Below are 21649 nucleotides of genomic sequence, written 5' to 3' on the forward strand. Positions count from 1 at the left end.
CAAGGTCAATGGCACCTTTTTAGAAAGCTCTATGCACTCTATTTTCAGTTAGTAGGGCCAATCTCCTACAAGCTTCATCCCATGCCCAGCTGACCAGTTGGATGGAGTAAGGCTTTGACTGTCTCCTTTGGGGGTTGGTGGTCATCTATTGCCTCAAACTTGTCCAAATCTTGTTCCACAGGATCTTCATCAATTCAGTTGGGAGTGCAAAGAGGTCCAAGTGGGACTCCCTCATCTTGGATGCCATTTCCTCACACATGCTTCCAAGTAATATTATGTTGGGATGGGCCTTGGGGATAGATCTCCATACAGGTCCCCCTACCCACCTCGGCACATTGGATAAAGTGGGGTGCTGAGGCCCCCAATGCATGGTCTCCTTATTCACCTTTCATCACGAGTTACCTAGGGTGGAGTGCCATTGGGGCATGACCCCCATGCCATCCCCCAAGTACACCATCAATAGCAAATGCTGAGCACCATCATTGCAGGCTGGCAATGATTGTGCCATGAAAAGATTGGGACCCCTTCCATAAAAAAGCATTTGATGTAAACGTAACCATATTTCTAGTGACAATCCACAGCCAATGAGCAACAATCCCCAATGCAACAATTTTTTTTTCCCCAAAACGTTACCCCCACCCTGTTTACAAGAAATTGAAATAGGAAAAGGAAATCAATAAACAAGCCACATGCCAAACAATATAGAAAAAATAATTGCACCTAGAAACATGATTTGGGGAGCTAAATCCTCATTGCTGCTCCTACTCATTCCATAGCATGAATTCTCAAATTTTAATCAATATTCATATTGTCCCCTTTATCTTCATTTCCTCTCTTGAATAGACTGACCGTTTAAATACTGACATGGCAATTGCATCCAAAGCTCTCAATCAACCTTGTCCATTCATCTTGCAATGACCATGAAGGAGCCCTTTTGATGCTTACATTGTTGGTTTGAAGTGTAAAAAATGTATTTTCCTTTACAAATTGTAGAAGGGAAACTAATTGAAAAAGGGAACATGACACTTCCGCAAATCCAACTGAATATTCGTGGTTGAAGCAAATTTGGTAAGACTCTTTTATTTGGTTTTACATTGAGCATGATGTATACATAATGCTATTGAGCATTCTTTATTGGTCACCTTTTGATGTGCTTTTCTCCAAAAGGCATGAGAAAGATCTCTATTCTTACGCATGTGAAGCGGCTCAATGTGCAAGGTGGCAAACAGTTTGTGGGTTGCAAATGCCACTTTTATGTTTACTAGTTGTATCTATGGCCATTAGTTCGTTGTATCAACTACGTGCACTACAATCAATTTCGTGCATTGATATTTCTTCACTAGTAGGCAAGCCGTGTCAAAAAACGACATACTAGCGAGGCAGTAGGGTGTGCGGGGAGAAACACAAGGCGAGCTTGGCAAACACTAAGAAGAGGAGAGAAGAGAGAGGAAACTCTAATGAATGGAATGATGAAGATCTGAATCATGGAGTGAATGTGATACAAGGGAACAAGAGTGCCGTAGCACAAGGAAGATGATGAAGATAGCCACGAACCACAAACCGCAATGTCCTTGGAGAGGCTGGAGAGAAGAGACGACGAACTGAATGAATCATCCGTGAAGAATGAGTGACAGAGGCAGCCTATAAATAGGCAAGAGAGTGTCTAGGGTGGCGCCCACAGGGAGGGTGTCAGCTATCTAGGGTGGTGCCCCACTGTGGGCGCCCAACCCCTTTTTGGGGCTCTCCAATGTGAAACCCTAAACACAAAATGTAAAACACAAAAGTACGGGTGAAGGGTTTCGCAACACCCCTCTCAGGCCCAAAAAGGAGAACAAGAGAAGAGTGAGGTGGAGATGGAATGCTACGTATTGAAGAATGCTCATGCAACAGGTGCCACTTCGACAGTGTCCCTTGTGGGGAAATTGTTCACTTGCCCAAGTGCCCAAGTACAAAGATGATGAAAAGATGCAGTGCAAAGGAGGAATGTTGGACTTTGTGTGGTGCCGAGAACCATAAGAATATGCTCGTACTCGATCTGGAGAGTTTGCTCCAAGCTGACCAAGGCACAAAGAAGATTCACCCTGGAAGCTAAGAATACCACTTGAAAGGAGACCTTTGAAGATAGTCAGGAGACTGGATGAGCTTCATGACTCCATGCTAGAAGGAATACAAAGGCCTAGCCACCAAGTCGCGGTTGAAGACCCAAGTGTCCCGATCAAGGTAGATCCTCTAGATCCTGGGTATGAGTAGAGAAAATGAGTGCTCAAACGAGAGCTACTCCTCGAAAGTGAAAGGTGGTGGTGTGTGAAGAAAATCCCTCTCTGAATCCGATTCTAAGAGAGAGAGAATCCAACCACTCATGGCTCACGGATTGCGAAGCATCTGATTATGAAGGAAGTGCCGCTCGCCTGCTAAAGAAGGTATCTAAGGCTCGGAAGAAGAAGCCGGAAAGCACCCAGAAGTGGCCTCTCGAACTTGAGTGGAAGAGGGTGGGGAACAGTAGCGGGCTCTTAGGAGAGTGGACCATGGAGGAGATGTGGGCCATGGAAGCCACTGTACTCGGAAGTATGTGGGGGAAACCTCCGCACAGTGGGGTGGTCTCTAGCAGGACTTATGGCCTTGTAAGGTCTCAGAGCCTCTGTGTGCTCAGAAGGACTTAGTGTGCGTCGGTTGCGACTTATTGCCTTGAGCATAATACTCCTATAGCCGATGTAGAACGATCTTTGTGGCCTAGAAATGAGAGGTGGCATAGGAAGCGCTAGGTGGGAGACGCATATACTCCGGAGGGGGTGGGGAGCAAAGATCGAAGTCGGCAAGCATTGGTGTGTGTGTCCAGTGTGCCACAATAGGAGCACCCAGTATAGTTTGGTCATTTGTTGGTAAAGAAGCCATGGGTATCAATGTGCCTTGCTAAAGAAGAAAGAGGTCAGCCATGAACCATGAATCGTGATGTCTGCCTCAAGGGTTGGGAGGGTAGTGGAAGGGTTGGAACTGAGTTGCGAGTGGGAGGAGGATACTACCAGCAGTAAGAGGTTGCAACCAATAGAAAAATGCAGTGTATAGCAATATGGTGGAGCTGTCGGGTTGTTCTGAACGTACATGCGAAGCGCATCACTGTAACTCCCAAGGACTTCCAACTTGTAAGAAATCTTCAAGCAGTGAAGGATGCATTCGTTCCAATGGAATGAACACAGTTTGTAATGTTATCTTTTTTGGCATAGTGTTATTCTCGTGCATTGGACATATGATTATGTCACAGTGCAAAACTATTGTATGCGGCTCCTTTTTCAAGAAAGAGATGCATCTCATTTTTTCGAGCAAACATCTACTCAAGTGTGAGCCATGCTTCTTGTGAAGAAGCAACAGACCTTATATGCAGTATTATGGACCATTGAACTGCTAATGCAATCAGTGACAATGCTTAAGCATCCCGTGTGTCCCAAGCCTTTTGTACTACTAATCATTGGGGAAGTGGCTGAACTGGAGTGGGCCTTTGACCACGTCCTCCCGGGGGAGGTATTGGAGCCACAACTCCAGGATGGACTTCCTCACCACTAACATAATCCCAAATATTTTTTGCAAATAGCACATTCTTCATCATGAAGGACCATAGAGAATAATTATTGTCATCCAATATATTCTCCTTGATACATATGTGAATATATCATTGTGTCCTTGATTGGCCACGGTAAATGTCTGTTTCAAAGAGCACGAAAACAAGAACCAAGCTGGAACAACCTGGAAATTTGCAAATTTCCAGAAATTACAGCATACACCAAGCTGTAATTAGCAAAACTGTGTCACAATTGATCGCAACTGTCCAATGTGCAAATAGTGCTCAGCAGCAAAATGAATGCAAAGGCCCCAAAATTTTTGCTGTCCAAACTGCACAATTTCAGTCTATTTCAGACTGAATATTCGGTACATGTGCCAATGTCTGCTCAATACCCAAAAGCCCCAAATTTTCTGACCTGCTTCCCAAGAAATTCTGCAATGTGTATGCCCGAAAGCACATCTAGAAGCAAAGATGCACTCCTCGAGCACAAGCCCCTTGCTGTATTTCAAATCTTTGAATAAAAAATGAATAAATATCTATTTTACCTCTAATGTTGGCTGCCTCAGGCTGGGTGGAGCTATGCAACAGCTGGAGGAGTTGGAAGAGGTGCTGGCAGCGGAGTTGGAAGAGGTGCTGGCGGCAGAGTTGGAAGAAGTGTTGGCGGAGCAGAGCTCAAGTGGCACTAGCAGCGCAAATTAACTAGGGGGTGGCAATGACATTTGTAGGGCAGTGGCACTCATGCAGACAGCGCAGTTTGTGGTGGTGGCACATGCGCAGGAGACGATTCTGGACAGATGAAGGGAGGCACTGTTGGTGGTGCTTGCAACTGTGGACCAAGGGGAGGGAGCTGTAGATTGAGGAAGCTATAGCAGGGCATGCAAGCGGGCAGCAACTGGACAGCAATGATGGTGTTGCTGCTGGCAGTTGATGGGCTGTTGGTTAGCAAGGTGGCTGGCTTGATCGTTGGCTAGGAGCTGAAGCTAGAGCTGATTGAGATCTCCGAGAGGCTGGGATGGACCGTGGTAGCTTGTAGCTCTAATACCAAATGTGAGAATGAAGATGGAAGCTCTGAGCTAAGACAAGGTTGTGAAGTAGAAAAGGTACGATACGGTACAGTAAAATAAAATATAGTGCCAATTGGTACCTTGAGATTTTATAAGGTACGGTACGCTATTAGTACGAAATAAAAAATTACCTCGGTTATTTTGAACTACACATGATAGAGCACATGTTTAGAGCTAAAATAGCAATGTCACTTAAGTTAATAAGATGAATACATAAGGATAACAAGGCAAAACCTGATGCACAATATGCACAATGCACTACAAGTAGATGTTATGGGAGCACTAGACTATGCTCGAGAGACTAGACTAGATGCAAGATTTGTTACAAGAATTTTGATTACAAGATAATTCCAGGTAGGAATACAAGGTGCAATGATAACTTAAGAAGATACGGGAAATCCCACAACCTGGGACCGTAGGTATAGACAATAGGACTCCATAGGATAGGAAGGATCCCACAACTTGGGACCGTAGGTATGGATACAAGATATTAGAAATACAAAATCTCCCTCGACGGGGATGAATAAGATATAAGTGAGCACTAGACAAGATCTCGTACTATGAGATTACAAGGTGACAAGGCAACAAGAGTATAATGGAAGACAAGACAAAACTAGATACCATGACTAGACAAGAACCAAAACTAGAACTCCAAGTTACTTGAAGGTCTCAACTCCTTGAGCTCCCAAGACTGACATTGGCAAGACTCAGGAGCTCTATAACGAGCCGCTCCTTTCATAGGTGTTGGAGGGAAGCTAAAGATCTTCTAGAATGTTCCATGATGACATCATCAATGACGTAGGCAATAACATGACATCTCTTTTAAAAGGTTCTATGATGACATGGCAAGGGTGGGTTTGCATGGTTGGCTCGAGGATGTCCTGTTAAGGGTGCATTCGCATGGGGTGTGGATTCATATGGCATTAGTAAGAATTAATCCGTACACTTGATCATGGCATGTCCGTGACACCCTCTCCTCTAGCGACGAGTTCCACAAGGTGTAGCTTGGTGGTTTGGTCTAAGTTTCATTGGATTTCGCTTGTGAAATTCTTTAACTTTGAGAGCTGCTCTTTGAAGATATTTTGCATGTTCCCAAGTGCGATCATTGATGTCATATCCTTTCTAGTGAACAAGATATTCCAATCAACCATACTTTACCAGCGACTTTGTATGTTGGATGTTGGAGACAATGTTGGTCCGCATAGTGCTTGTATTGATTCTGAGCCTTTTGGATTTGTTGCTTGAGTTCTTGGTATTTATCTACTAGGTGTTGAGCTTTATCTTAGGTAGCAGGGTTCTTTACTTGATTGGAGAGATGTACATTCATCCTTGGATGCTGGCCATAGCGTGTAAAGAAAGCAGTTTTCTTGGTAGATACTATTATTATAAGCAAACTTTGCAAAGGGAAAGAGCTCAAACCATTCATTCTGATGGTAGTTGATGGTGCAGTGGAGATATTGTTCTAAGACTTGATTTACCCGTTTTATTTGACCATCATTCATAGTGGATGATTGGTTGTGGATAACTTAACTTGGATCCCAAGGAGGTTGCAAAGGCTCTTCCAAAAACTAGATATGAATTGGGAATCCCGATTGTTGATGATGTCATTTGGGAGTCCATGTAATCTGAAAATGTATCCTGATTAAGAGTCTAGCAATAGCTACACTTGTGATGGTCTTGGTGGTAGGGATGAAATGTGTTGTCTTTGTGAACCTATCTACCATAGTAAGAATAGAGTCATATTTGTCTAATTTGGGAATATTTGTTATGAAATCCATGGATAGAGAAGACTAGGGTCACGCTAGAATGAGCAAGCGTTGCAGGAAGCCATGTGGTTTGTGACGAGGTACCTTGGCTCTATTGTAGATATGACATGATTTTATATATTCCTTAATTTATTTCCATATCTAGGGCCACCAAAAATCTTTTGAAATAAGCTCTAAGGTCTTATTAACTCCAAAGTGTCCTACTGCCGGGATGTCATGGCGTTGTTGGAGTACCTGGAATCTCGACTTTCCTAGAGGATGTGAGAGAGGTCGACAAGATCGAAGCTCAGCATAGAAAATAGTAGACAGTGTGAGAGTGAAACACGACACCCAATGCAATAGATTGAAAGAGTGTAAGCTGAAAGTACAAGGCACAACCCTTAAACCTTAGGGTTGTAGGGGGTGTTCACACCCGAACACAGTAAGTGCCCGTAAGTGTATGTCATAAGTACATACAAAATAATACCATAAGTCTGGGGGAAAAAACCTCTCCTACCGAGAGTAAAAAGTGCCCCAGTGTCCTACTGATCACCGACACTCCTATGTGAGCGTAGGCGTAAGTGAGGCGTGAGTGAAATACCCAACAACCCACCTTGGAGTGAAGAGTGATCAAGAGTACAAGGATCATCCACCACCAAAGGAGATCAAATTTAAAGCATGGCGAAATGCTTCAAACTTTTCACGAGGAAGAGCTTTGGTGAAGATGTCTGCCACATTATTGGTGGTAGGACAATAGACAAGGTTGATATCACCTGCATGTAGCCTCTCTCTGACAAAGTGATAATGTATCTCAATGTGTTTCATGCGTGCATGAAACACTGGGTTCCATGCCATAGCAATGGCACTCTGACTGTCAGTGAGCAAAGGAGTAGTCTCCGTAACAGATACATCTAGATCAGCTAGCAAGTGTCTAATCCATACGCATTCAACTGTGGTAGTGAAAACTGCCTTGTATTCAGCTTCACATGACGATGTGGCAACAGTGGACTGTTTCTTGCTAAGCCAAGATATGTAAGACGAGGCAAGAAAGAAACAATTGCCACTAGTGAAGTGACGTGAATCATAATCACCAGCCCAATCAGAATCACTGTAAGCATGTAACTGCAGTGGTCCCCCCTTGGCGTAAAGCAATCCAAGAGATCCAGTACCCTGCAAGTAATGGAAGACACGCTTAACAACTTGCCAATGTGACATGGGTGGCTGATGCATATATCTGCTCAGGGCTGAAATTGCAAACTGTATGTCTGGCCTAGTGTTGCATAAGTAAATAAGACATCCAACTGTTGGAGCATATGTGTGTATATCAAACAAATCACTGCCATCATGTAATGACAGCTTTAGTCCAAGTTCCATTGGTGTACAGACTGGCTTGCAATCCTGTAAGCCAAACTTCTCAAAAAGTTTACCAATGTATCTTGACTGTGATAACCCAATACCTCTGGCATCATGTATGAAATAAATGCCCAAGTAATAATGCAAAGATCCCAAGTTTGCTGCAAATTTTGTTTAAATGTTGAAATCTGATCAGCATGTGTCCCTGTAAGCAAGAGATCATCAACATAAAGACAAATGATTAGCATGGATCCCCTCTCTTTACATACGTAAAGGGTAGACTCAGGTGAGCTGTTTATGAACCCTTGGCTAAGCAAAAAAGCATCTATCTTTGCATACCAAGCTCTAGGAGCTTGTAATGTAAAAATGCAGTTTTAATATCTTACTGATGCACAGCCCATCCATAATGAGCAGCCAAAGCAACCATAGACCTGATGGTCGTCATGCGGGAAGTAGGAGCAAATGTCTCCTCATAGGCAATGCCTTTCTTTTGTGCATAGCCTTTGGCTACAAGCCTTGCCTTGTATTTGTCAGTGGATCCATTTGCATTCCGTTTATGGATACAAGATATTAGAATTACAAGATTTCCCTCAATGGGGATGAACAAGATACAAGACAGTACTAGAGAAGATCTGGTACTACGAGATTACAAGGTGACAAGACAACATGAATATAATGGAAGACGACAAGACTAGATACCATGACTAGACAAAAACTAGAACTGAATCTCCAAGTTACTTACTAGGAGGTCTCATCTCCTTGGGCTCGCAAGACTAGCATTGGCAAGACTGAAGAGCTCTACAGCAAGTCCCTCCTTTTATAGGTGTTGGAGGGTCGCTGAAGATCTTCTAGAATGTTCCATGATGACATTGTCGATGATGCAAACGATGAGATGGCATATCTTCTAGAAGGTTCTATGATGATATGGCAAGAGTGAGCTCGTATGGTTGGCTTGAGGATGTCCTATTAAGGATACATTCACATGGGGTGTGGATTCATATGGCATGAGGAAGAATTAATCCATACACTTGATCATGGCATGTCCGTGACAGTAGACATATGGGAGTGGATACATCATACATCATACATAAAAGCAAAGTGTAGGGTGGATGGATAGAGAGGCTCTATAGAGAGAGAGAGAGAGAGAGAGAGAGAGAGAGAGAGAGAGAGAGAGGCTTAGCAGTTTGGGGGAAGGGGGGAGAGAAAGACAGAGAGACTTGGAATTGTGTATTCATCTTGGAAGTTGGGAGAGAGAGTGTGAAAGAGGCTTGAAATTATGATAATAAACAGAAGGCTTGGAAGTTGGAAGATATTGTATGGTCCAATCTTCATGGGCAAAAAATAGTCTATTTTTTGGTATGGATATGTACCTTACGGTATGGTACAAACCGTATGGAATGAACCAGTCCGTACGTAGTACAAATGCAACTATGAGCTGAGAGTACACGGTTGATAGTAGATTGAGTGAGAGTGAAGACAGAGCACAACTCTCAATACTATTCCCAAGTGTAAGTGAAAGTACAAAACTCAGTCATTAGACCTTAGGGTTGTGAAGGTGCTGTTAGCCTGTCTTCTTTCTTTGCCAGTCGGTCAGCTCCTGGTTGAGGTGCTCATGTTGTATGCAGTCGGCCCATTTTATGGGCAGGTCGGTCGGGGCCAATTTTCTGGCAGGTCGACCAATTTTTGATGATGGGGGGACTATTTATAGCTGCCCCCCATGTCAGTCTCATTCACTTCTTTTGCAGATTCCAGCACACACTCCTCTGTTCCCACTCCGACATTGGTGCTATTGTCTCCAGCCTGATCTGGTGCCCTCACTGACGCTTTGCAAAGGCTGCGTGCAGGGACTGATCAGTCCACAGTTTTGTATTCAGCATTCATTACTGTCAGTGCAGATTTTCTTCCTTCATTTTCTGCTTTCTCTTTCTCTTTCTCTCTCTCCCTTAGTGTTCGTGTTTCTTCTTCCGTTCTGCACTCTCACATGGTATCATCACCAAACTTAAGAGCCCGGAGAGCCTTCCTTACAAGGAGTTCGCCATCCACTGCAGCCTTTATCTACCTTGTCCAGCTTTTGACGGTCCATCCAAGGCTGAAACGCAGCCTTGTCCAGCTTCTAGCAGTCCTTCCAAGGCTGAAACACAGCCTTTTGTGTTTGCGTTGGGTATTCAGCACCCCTGGCAGAGTAGGCAACAGTCTATTTGCAGCCATCTACTTGCGTTTACATCGACCGCAGCTTTCTTGCAGTCGTCCTCATCATTAAAGGCAGAGGTGTCATCATCTGGAGCCTAGAGATTGTCTTTCCCAACCTGCGTTTGTATCAAACGCAGTCTTTTCTAGCATCCAAGCAACATAATCCACCTCCTCCTCTAGCAGGCGACAACACTTCTTGTGTCTTACAGGCATAGGGGGGGGGGCTTCATTATGACTGTTTGTTGCAGATTCTGTGGTGTTTGCAAATTCGGAAGATGTCTTACCAGTTTTCAAGCTTTGATGACTCAGAGGATGAGCTTCTTTCTCATCATTCTTCTGAGCGGAGACGGGATTATTAGGAGTTTCAACGACAGGAGGAGTCTCCTCGTATCCATCCTTCTTGAGTCCATGCATCTTAGAGGGCTCCATCTATTGTGAAGGTTCCATCGGTGATGAATGCTTCTGATGTCCATATGCCTTCCTTGATTCCCTCCATACAGGTACCCATACTCCCTTCCTTTCCGAAGGAAGACAAGTTGGATGGTTCCAACTTTTCCCTCTGGTCATGCAAGGTGGAGTGCATCCTTGATACATTCGACCTATGGCATCTTGATTTGCTGTGACAAACACGTGATTGCCTAGCTTGCATGCTTGAGGTTCTTATCTAGTCAAGATTATGAAGTTGTTGCTATTGATCAAGTCTAATGAAGCACCCATCGATCGTCCCCCGATGGAACTTTCTCATGGGCCCTCTTTGGACCGTGCAGCCTTATGGGATCGGCTCAACTCACGAGCCCGTTCTTTTCTCTTTATGAGTCTTCATGACTCAGTTCTTATTCATGTTCAAGTTAAAAACCACGACGGAAGTGTGGAAGAAGCTTGCGTCTTTGTACCAACATAAGACGTTTGCTCACAATATCTCTTTGGAGAAGAAATTGCGGATGCTCAGTCTTGATGATTCCTCTTCTATAAAGGGGCATATCATGAAGATGGAGGATATGAGAGGTGATCTTGCCTCTATAGGTCTGGTGATCTCTTCCAAGGATATGGCGATGATTCTCTTGACTTAGCTGCCATCACCCTGGTTTGATGTCTTCTATACCAGCCTCATCACCTCGAGGACCCGTGAGAAACTCTTATGGGAGGAGCTTTTCCCGCTTGTCTTGGAGCATGATAAGCGTCTCAGAGAGGTGGGTGCCAATAGCTCTGGCTCCACCAAGGCTTTTATTGCAAGTATCGGTGGCGGGAAGAAGAAGAAGCAATAGAAGGAGAAGGCTAAGGACAAGGAGGGGCAGGACAAGAAGAATGCGAAGGAGAAAAAGCCCAAGTGCCCACACTGTGGGAAGGGCACGCATCCCAAAGAGAAGTGTTGGCAAAATTGCCCTCATTTGAAGCGTAAGGAGAGGGACTTGAAGGCGGCCCCTGCCACGACAGATTCTGCTTTTGTGCATGTCTTTGTTGAGGAGGATACATCCCTAGCTTCTTCTACTCAGGAGAAGCCTTGGCTCATGGACAACAGAGCATCTTCTCACATGACCTTCAGGAAGGATTGGCTTCAGGACATTCATTCAAGAGGGGGCACTGTCACCATTGGTGACAACTCTATAGTTCCTATTCGAGGCGTGGGAACCTTACCTATGTTCTCAGACAAGTGGTCTTCTTTCGCCAAAGTTCTTTATGTACCTGATTTGGGTTTTAAGCTCTTGTCTGTGCATGGTCTTACTCAGCTAGGTACCGGAGTCATTTTTACCTTGGAGGATGCTTCTACAGGTGATGCTCTTTGGACCGGTACATAGGAGGGTGGGCTTTACAAGCTCACAGCCTTAGTTGCAAGGGCTTCCCGTGAGCTTGGGCTGCTTTGGCATGCTCGTTATGGGCATCTCAATCTTGATGCAATTCAGCTAGCTTCCTGGAGGAAGATGGTGGAGGGACTTCCAGATTTCCCTCCTCTTCACACTTTATGCCCCAGTTGCTTGAGGGGCAAGCAGCACAGGTAGCCTCACCCACAGGTTGCTTCCAGGCAGGCTTCTTTACCGCTTGAGTTGGTTCAAACCGACCTTTGCGGACCTATGGGCATGGCCTCCCTCGGAAAGGCCAACTATCTGATGTTGATTGTGGACGACTTCAATCGTTATGTGTGGCCTTACTTTTTGGAGTATAAGAGCGAGGCATACTCTTGTTTGTGCGAGTGGAAGGTGTTTGTGGAGACACAAACTACTTCCAAAGCTCATGGCATTTGAACTGATCATGGTGGCGAGTTCACTTCTCACCTCTTTTCTTAGTTTTGCAAGGATCACGGCATTCAGGTGGAGTATTCCCATCAGAATACACCATCGGAGAATGGTGTCATGGAGCGTGCGAATTGGACCATGGTGGAGATGGCCCGATCTATGCTGGAGCATCGAAGTCTTTCTCATACCCTTTGGGGTGAGGCGTTGGTTACGGCGGTGCATATACACAACCGCTCTCCTACTTCAGCATTGCAGGATATGACTCCTTATGAGGCTTTCTGTGTCTCACTTCCACCCCTTCCAGCTCCTCTCAAGAGTCTTCTAGGGATACACAACCATTCGATAGGGAGCCTTCTTCAAATGAGGACCTACCTTCCCTTGGCGAGGGGGAGTCTCTTTCCTGGACAGGTGCTTTGCAGGTTCCGAAGGCTCCTCAGTCTCCCTCGCAGCAAGAGGAGTCCCTTAGGATTCCTTTGTGGTATCGTCGGCTCATGCAGGATTCAGGTGTTACTCACTTTCCTGCTCCTCTAGGCCCACACAGATCAGCCCGATTACAGGCCCAGTGGGATAGTTCATTCTGTGTGAACTATGGTCTTATGTCACAAATTCTTTAGGATTCGGAGCCTTTTACTGTTGAGGAGGCTCTTGCACAGGATGTTTGGAGAGAGACTTTGCAGGCAGAGCTCAATTCCATCGAGCGCAATCAGACTTGGGAGCTTGTATCGCGTCCCAAGAAGTGGAAGGTGATAGGTGTAAAATGGTTCTTTAATACCAAGTATCTCGCTGATGGTTCCTTGGACAAGCATAAAGCTTGGCTTGTTGCCAAGGGTTTTGCACAGTGGGCAAGATTGGTTTACTTTGAGACCTTTGCTCCTACAGCTAGGATGTCTACCATCTGAGTTCTTTTGGCTCTTGCAGCTCACCACCATTGGCCTGTTTACCAGATGGATGTCAAGTCAGCTTTTCTGAATGGCGTCCTTGAGGAGGAGATCTATGTCTCCCAATCTCCCCGTTTTCTTGTGCAGGGGAAGGAGGATCATGTCTACAGATTGCGGAAGGCTCTTTATGGCCTGAAGCAGGCTTCTCGTGCTTGGTACCATAGGATTGACCGCTTCTTTCTACAGAGTGGTTTTCAGCACTCCAATCATGACCCCAACCTCTACCTTCGAGTTGCAGGTGACCTTTGTGTTTTATTGATCTTGTATGTGGATGATCTTATCCTTACAAGGAGCAACACTCAGGAAGTGGATAATACTTGGTCTCTTCTCCGGCAGGAGTTTGACATGACGGATCTAGGGATTCCTCACTTCTTTCTTGGATTGGAGATTTATCAGATGGCACAGGGCATCTTTGTCTCGCAGCACAGGTCATCTCTGAGCTTCTTTCGGAGTTTCGTATGGCTGAGTGTCGGCCTATTTCATACCCCATGGACCCTTTATCAAACAGATTCTAGAAGATGATCTAATCACATTGATCAAGATCAAAACACAGGAAAACCCTGTAGATGTTCTCACTAAAAGTCTAAGCAAAGCTCAACATGAGCATTGCATACGACTAGTGGGAGTTGGTTAGAGGTTCACTTCGGACCTTCAAGTGGGAGGTTGTTGGGATAAAGGCCCGTTTGACCTCCGTGTGGTACACACCCACTATTCAGTTGTACATGTGAATGCACCCTTAATATGCCCCAAGTATAAATACATTTTATTCTTTGTGTACCAACACATTGTTGGTACACTCAAATCTAATCGTACTTCACTCTCCATCTCTAACTCTCTCCAGCCGTCACTCTCACTCCTCCAACTGCTGCATCCAGCTGAGCTTCAACGGAAATTTGTCTTTTTCCTCATCTCATTTTCATATACAAAGCTTGAGGCTGCTAGCTATGGCAGGTCGGGTCTAATTTTTCTCTTTTCTGCTGAGATTGGCGATTTTGTGGCAGAGGAAGGTCAACTGTGGAGCACCAGCATCATGGTTGCTGTCTATAGCAAACTAGAGCTATATTGCTTTGATACTGCTTTGTCCTACTGCCTTTGTGATGGGGTTGCCAGATTAAGGCTAAGCTTTCTGAGTAAGCAGATGTAGACCTATGTATTTCAGCATAGGTTACACTGAAAATGCACTACCTTTACGACTGATATTTAGGATTTATTGATTTTGTATGCAAGCTGCAGATCTGTAGTGTGAAACACCAAGTTATTCAACAATCACATAAGTGAATGCTTGTAAGGCTCCTTACCCAATTAGCATGTCTGTTCCCATTTGAAATGTCAAGGAGCAGTGCTTCATAATATTATAAAGTGCTAATCTCAAAAGTAAATATGTAGTCTCATTTTCAATGTTAAAGGGACAATAATCCATAAGATTGTGAAGTGCCAACCTCAAAGATAAATGTCTGTCATGAATATTAATGCGGATATCAAGTATGTTACACTTTTAGGGATAAGTGAACCTTCAATCAATGGTTGCACCAATGAAAACACATATATTATTGGATTGACATATAGTGCGCGGCATTCAGTGTTGTGGAGAATGTTTTTCCTTCTGAATTTGCAGTTTAATTATCTTGCTTGGCAAATGTCTAATAAGTTCACCAACATGTTGCTTACTAAACGGCTTTAAACTTACATGTTATTTATAACATGCAGTGTCAGCAATCTCATTTGAATGCCTAGCTTTGCCTTTTTGCAAAATCAAGCTCATGTTTACTGGCTTGACAATCATTCAACATTAACTCTTTTTTGGCCTTTAATTAGGACCAAATACTAGCAACATATTGACCTGATGGAATGTCTTTTCTTTGAACAGAGAGGATTGACTCGACCTTATGTGAACGATGGGCTTCTAGAGATTGTCGGGTTTCAAGATGGTTGGCATGGCCTTGCATTGCTCTCTCCAAAAGGACATGGAACACGTCTTGCACAGGTAACTGGATGATAAGCTTCTCCCATCATCAATATTAGGCATAGGTTTGTGTACGAAGATCTTTAAGCTGTTGAACCAAAATTCAAGGAAAAGGGTTTTATAATGCAAGTCAACCTCTATCTGTTTTAGAATGCAACAAAAAGAAAAGACGGTAAACTATGGATAATTATTCTGTGTGAATGAAATGTGCTACCATATACTACTTTTCTGTGTGTAGATTACAAATTCATGTACTATGCCCATTGAAATTCCGAATATTTTCAAACTTATGTTTGCTGTTCTTGGATATAAGAGTTTTGGGGGTTGGAAATTAACACTTAAAGGAAATCAAATCTCAATATGTGATACTATTCTGTAGGGAGTATTATTGTTAGGCTTAAGTTGTATCAATACAAAAAACATGAGAAATATATCACGCTTGGATTCAATGATTTTAAGGAATTTCTCAAACATGTCTAGTGGAAAGAAACTTTGTTCAGGGATATTATTGTTTTATTACCAAACTGGGGTCAATTGAGGAGACTGTTACCAGCATTGGTCATAGGCTTATCTTGCAGTGCTCAGACTGTAGTCTGTTAGCTTTTAGGCCATTTCGTTTTAAGTGACTAGGCTTGGCTACAGAAGACCTTTTTGTGGCATACAGTATCATTTCCTCTCCATTAACTCCAAGTTGACCCAGAATCCAAATTGCATAGATCAGTCTTTATTATCACTTTCCACTTTTTATCTGTGTGTGTCACGTAAGAGTGCTCATAAGTCCCACATGTAGGTGTAACACCTGCACATTATGAGAAATTGAGAACCTTTTGCAATCTTATCCCTACCGCCCCCCCCTCCATTGTGATAGCTCTGTCTATTGCCATGAGTCACCCAACTGCCCGTTGGCCAATTCACCCACATAAAATCACCTTCCCCAGTCTATTTTCCAATTACTTACCTACGGTCACCTCATCTAGTATCTTAGTATGACTTAGCATCATGTTATCTAGATTTACAAATGGTCCAGCGAGCACAAAATCAGAGCCAAACAAAGAAGTGAAAAGAGCTCCTCAAAACAAAGATCAAGATCCCAAACATCCAGAAATTTTTGCCAAATCTGTGGGAAGCAAAACGGCCATTGGTTGAAGGGCAAAACAAGAAAATGTGAGGGATTGTTTCCATAGGGGCAGTGCAACATTGACAAGCTAAACCAGCAACACTTGCCAAACATCCCTAAATGACAAAGTCTTGATTTAAGAGGAAGTTTACTTTTCCATAAACTTCTCAAAATCATCATCCACAAGATAGAGATTTTCACAAATATTGGAGATTATTAGCATGGTCTTTTATCCATGACAAAGGAATAACATGCAGATGCACTGCTTTTCCAGTCATAGAATGTAAAGATAAGAGGGTCTTGTATTAGGCAAAGGATCTGAACTGTGAATAAAGTGGAGGAATCAAACCAACCTTCTGATGTCTGAATCTCCTTCGCTTGCAACACAAGCCTCTGATTTTTGAATAGTTTATCCAATGCCAAGGCTATCAATGCAAGAGAAATCAGGTTGTGGTTGGCTTGAAGTGCCTTGCAGCCTAGTCAATATGTGTAGAAACGGTCCAAGTCCTTGATACCTTCCTCCATGTCAATGCCCTTGCCTGAAAAATCTAGACTGGCCTACATTTTTAGAAGGTGCATTTTCACAAACTTGCAACAACCTGTACATGCATTGAAAGTGCAAACGGCAAGAGCAAAATGCAGGCTGAACTGGCGGAGCAGTAAGCAGCTGATGAAGACCAGGACCTTGCAGAAATCTGCTAGTAGAAATGTAGGCAGCAGGTGCCTCCAAGGAAGCACAGCTGGATGAATTTAACAAGCACATGCAGATACACCGCTCTTGCAGTCATAGAATGTAAAGATGAGGGTCTGGTACTGAACTTTGAATCAGGTGGAAGAACCAACCCTCTGATTTTTGAATTCCCTTTTGCTGCTTGTTTGACATCCTATGCCAAGGCTATCAATATAAGAGAAATCACCTCATAGTTGTCTTGAAGCGCCTTACAACTTAGCTGTCAGTGTGTAGAAATGGTCCAAATACCGTACTCCATGTCAATGCCCTTGCTTTGAAAATTTCAAAGCTGACCTACAGCTCTAGAAGGTGCATTTCCACCAACATGTACATATGTTGAAATTGCAAATGGCAAAAGACTTGAACGAGACTATTTCAGGGCAAAATGCAGGCTGAAGTGGCAGAGCAGCAAGCAGCCAATGAAGACCAGCACTTTGTAGCAATCTACTGGCGTAAACGCAGGCAGCAGGTGGCTAGAAGTTAGCACATGGCTTTTGCAGTAATAGCATGTAGAGATGGTCTAATATTAGGCAAAGGATCTGAACTGTGAATCAAGTGGAGGACCCGACCCTTTCATTTTTGACTCTCGTTCCATCACAACACGACCCTGTGATTTGAAGCTCATTTCGCTGCTTGTTTGACATCTTATGCCGAGGCTATCTATACCCTTGCTTGAAAATCTCAAGCTGACCTACAGCTCTAGAAGGTGGATTTGCACAAACTGGCGCCAACATGTGCAGGCATTGAAAGTGCAAATGGTAGAAGATTTGAGCAAGACTATTTCAGGGCAAAAATGCAGGCTGAAGGGACAGAGCAGCAAGCTGATGAAAACCAACACCTTGCAGCAATCTATTGGTGGAAATGCAGCCAGAAGGTGGCTAGAAGGCAGCACAATTGGATGGGAGCAACATGCACATGCAAATACATCATTTTTGCAATAATAGAATGTAAAGATCAGGCTCTCGTATTAGGTTAAGGACTTGAACTGTGAATCAAGTGGAGGAGCCAACAGTCTGACTTTTGTATCTCCTTCAATTGCAACACCACCCTCTCATTTTAAACTTCTTTTTACTGCTTGTTTGACATCCTATGCTAAGGCTATCAAGACGAGAGAAATCAGCTTGTGGTTGGCTTGAATTGCCTTGCAGCCTAGTGAGTGGTGTAGAAATGGTCCAAGTCTTTTTGTCCGTGTGCATACCCTTGCTTGACAAATCCAAGCTTACCTGCAGCTTAAGAAGGTGCACTTGCACAAACTTGTGCCAAATTGTACAGCAGTTGAAAACTTGAGCAAGACTATGTCAGGGTAAAATGCAGTCCGAAGTGGCAGACCATCAAGAATCCAGTGATGACCAGCTCCTTTAAGCAATCTAGTCGTGCCCCAAGTACTAGTGGGTCAACCCTCATCCAAAGAGTGCAAGAAGTGTGGGGTCATATCCTGGAGTCTCTTACTAGAGAGCTTCATGAGTCCTTGAGGCAGGCTTAGCCCCTTCCTACAGAATGAGGTCTTGCAGGTCCTTGTGACCAACCAGAATGCTTGCTAAAGATAGGATGGTTCTTTAGAGCCTCTTTTTATGGCACTGAAAGGACAATTGAATCGTCAATTTAGGAAGTCTTTCAGCAGCTTTTTGATGTAGGCAGATGCGTACAGCTTTCAGCTTGAATGATCTTCATTTCTTCCTTGTGGGGAGAGGAAGATGTAATAACATTTATGATTGGTGACTGATCATCTGAATGACCACAGCCTATGAGGGCTTAGTTAAGTTGATCAGCACATTTGATGCTGATTCTACAGGTTTGATTTACAACACTCGGAATGGGTTGTCAAGGAGTGTAGCATCTTGAATAATATTTTGTGAGTGAAGGCGAAGTAACACAAGATTGAGCATCAGCAACACAGATGAGCAAGAAAGGCATCATAAGATGCATTAAGAAGAACATTGGAGAAACCACCGAATAAATTAGACATTAACTAGGTATAAGAAGTTTGCAGACTGACTTACCGGCATAAAAGGAGTGATCCATGTTTTCTCTTTCTGATGTCTGCACCCTGTTTGTTTCCCCTACTAAAAAGCCGTGAGTGGAACTCAGCAACCCTTTATGTTCAGGGTGATCTGTTTGAGAGGGGCCATTTAGTGCTCACTTTTTCTGTCCAGCTATTCGGGCTTGCAGTAGCATTTCTTGCAAATCCTTTTCATTGTCTGAGTGGGCCCTGTACATAACTTTCACATGGATTCCCCTATGCCAAATCACTGCTTAGCTCCCCTGAATTTCAATTTTTGCTTCGTTTTTTTGAATTCAGATTCCGCTTCTTGTTAGAGCAGTAAGCTGTGCTTGGAACTGCCACAAATTTCTTTAAAGTTCGTACTTGCTTCAATGCTTTTCAGGCACATAAAGTTAGAATTCAGCTGAGTTCTGTACAACATACTTACATGAGGATGGATGGAGAACCCTGGTTACAGCCTTTACCGACAGATGGGCCTTCCACTCTAATAGAAATGTCACATCAAGGTCAGGCCTTAGTCCTTGCTACAGAAAAATCTATGGCGGAAACATATGGAGAATGAAACTAGCCAATGTAAATCACCTGCTAGGGACATTTAAGAAGGAAGGTGTAATGCCACCAAGGTCAATTTCAAGCCTTTTTTAGCATAACTGGTATTAGAGATTGTAATTATCAATTAATCCCTAAAATTTTGAGCAGAGTTGCGAAATTAACGCTATTTAGAATAGGCACAAAGACGTTCCTAGAAACCATTATACCCTAGCCAATATTAAGTTTGTATTACACCGCAGAGTGTAGTAGGGTCCTGTTGGGACTTGGTACATTAGGCTATATTAACCGTGTAACTGCCTTAAATTTCTGAACAGAGTTGCAAAATGAAGTCTATTCAGAGTATCCACAAAGGCGTTCCTAGAGGCCATTATATCCTAGCCAATATCAAGTTTTTGTTACACAGAATAATGGTGATACATGTAGTAGGGTCCTGTTGTTAGGACCTGCTCCATTAGGTTAAATTTAGAGTAAACAGTTCCAGTAAGTAGGTGGAGAAGTACTTCATAATTAACAAATGTATATCACATGGGTAGACGTCCACAACAAGCCAGCTACAACTCGTAACTCCAGATACCTGTGTAACAAGTCTGTGTACAAAGGTTTGCCTGGGTGAAAGCAGATTTTATGTGGTTGTCTAAACATCATTCAAAACAGCATCTACTTTGTTTATTTGCCAACTGTTTATGGATCCCGTAATCATGTTGTTTTTGCTTGGCACTTTTCTTCGTGAGATTGGCCACCATACATATTCCTGAGTGCTTTTGATGATATTATATTCTATTAATGTACCCCTGCATGCAACAATCTGCTTTTAATCGCACTCCATCGATTTTATGTCTTAGTTGAGATGCCCTTGGAGATCTTCCACATATGCCTTTGATGCTAGTTGCTCCACACCTTTTCCAGCAATACAATATTGCATCCCACAAAAGCATGTGCGCATGAGCACGTGTGTGTGTGTGTGTGTGTGTGTGTGAGAGAGAGAGAGAGAGAGAGAGAGAGAGAACAAAACAACAACAAAAAAGTGTGTTATAATGAATGTTGATAGATGAAAAGTGTTATTGCGCGCATGGATTTTCATCAGGTAGATGTAGCATCTTCTTATTGGCTCTAGTTTGGTTTTCACATTGTCTATGTCTATTGCATCTTCTTATTGGCTCTAGTTTGATGGTTGAGCTATCCTGCCCACTTAGTGTTTGGTGCACATTCTCTATTGGCATCGACTTTTGCAACTATTATGAGTTCAGCATGTGCAAGTTGGACTTGACATTGCCCATGTTTGGTGCATCCTTTATTGCCTGCAAGTTGATGGTTTTGTAATTTTACATCTTTCAAACGGTGTGATCAAGTTTATGGACAAGAATATTGCTTGCTATCATCTCTGTAATAGGTGTAAAAATGCTTTTAAGAGTTTATGTACAAAAGCATTGATGATGCAAGAGGCTAAGCATGTTTATCAATATTTCTAGGAATTTATTGTGTGCTCACATGTCACGAAAATGCTAAGCATAAACTTAGTAAACGATTGAGAAAGGCAAGGAAAATTCTGTTTGGTTTGAAAATCCTTGTTGCAATAATTCTTTAGAAACTTACGTGCTTTTAAACAAAGGAAAGTCGCAAAAGAGTCCAAAAAGATGGATAATGGATACAACTACACATGATGTGAAAAAATGTGCTATGCAATCTCTTGGTCTATAGTTGATTTTTTTGTATCCATAAAAAAATCTTTGCAATGTGATAAGTCTATGATCAACTTGATAGAGTATTGGTATTAGAGGATCCATTTACTATAATCAAGTTAAAATATACTTTTCACTCATTGAATAAATGAAAATCACCTCATTGTGATTGTTTTAAAAATCATTTTACTACAATATAGTTGAGGTTGTTTTCCACTCCTTGGAAAATACAAATGAACTAGTTGGGATGGCCTTCATGCTCTTAATGATTAAAAGAATATGGCACTGTGAAGTAACACCTAGATCTTGGAAAAAGGACTTGGGTTGAGCTTTTCTCTAGAGCAACAAATGAAACTATAGGGATTGGAGACTAGCAATGCAAATGCTTAAATAGAGTGGAAGTTATTTGAAGAAATTAGAGTTCAATCTAGTCTCACTATTGCGTTGAGATCTTGCAATGCACAAATTTTGATTCTATTGCTCAATATAAAATGTTTATTTTTTATATTGTTGCATCTAAGTAAGGGGC

At 43.0% G+C, this 21649-nt stretch overlaps 1 protein-coding gene across 3 annotated transcripts in view; it reads left to right on the forward strand.

Moving 5' to 3' along the window:
- The window catches only part of LOC148025172 (diacylglycerol kinase 5-like), a 154318-nt gene extending 134181 nt beyond the window's left edge, over positions 1-20137 (forward strand). The window contains exons 12-13 of one of the 3 annotated variants that reach the window (XM_087694937.1): positions 14945-15061; positions 19272-20135. In XM_087694937.1, the coding sequence (XP_087551063.1) occupies positions 14945-15061; positions 19272-19451 (297 nt within the window). In that variant the 3' untranslated portion in view covers positions 19452-20135. Of the gene's footprint in view, positions 1-14944; positions 15062-19271 lie in introns of all 3 variants that reach the window. The other 2 variants (XM_087694938.1, XM_087694935.1) reach the window with 2 other exon arrangements.
- Positions 20138-21649: the final 1512 nt, after the last annotated feature.

This window comes from Lygodium microphyllum, chromosome 15 (genome assembly GCF_053477565.2).
Source record: "Lygodium microphyllum isolate KBCC chromosome 15, Lygodium_microphyllum_v1.1.10, whole genome shotgun sequence".
Classification (NCBI taxonomy): Eukaryota; Viridiplantae; Streptophyta; class Polypodiopsida; order Schizaeales; family Lygodiaceae; genus Lygodium; species Lygodium microphyllum.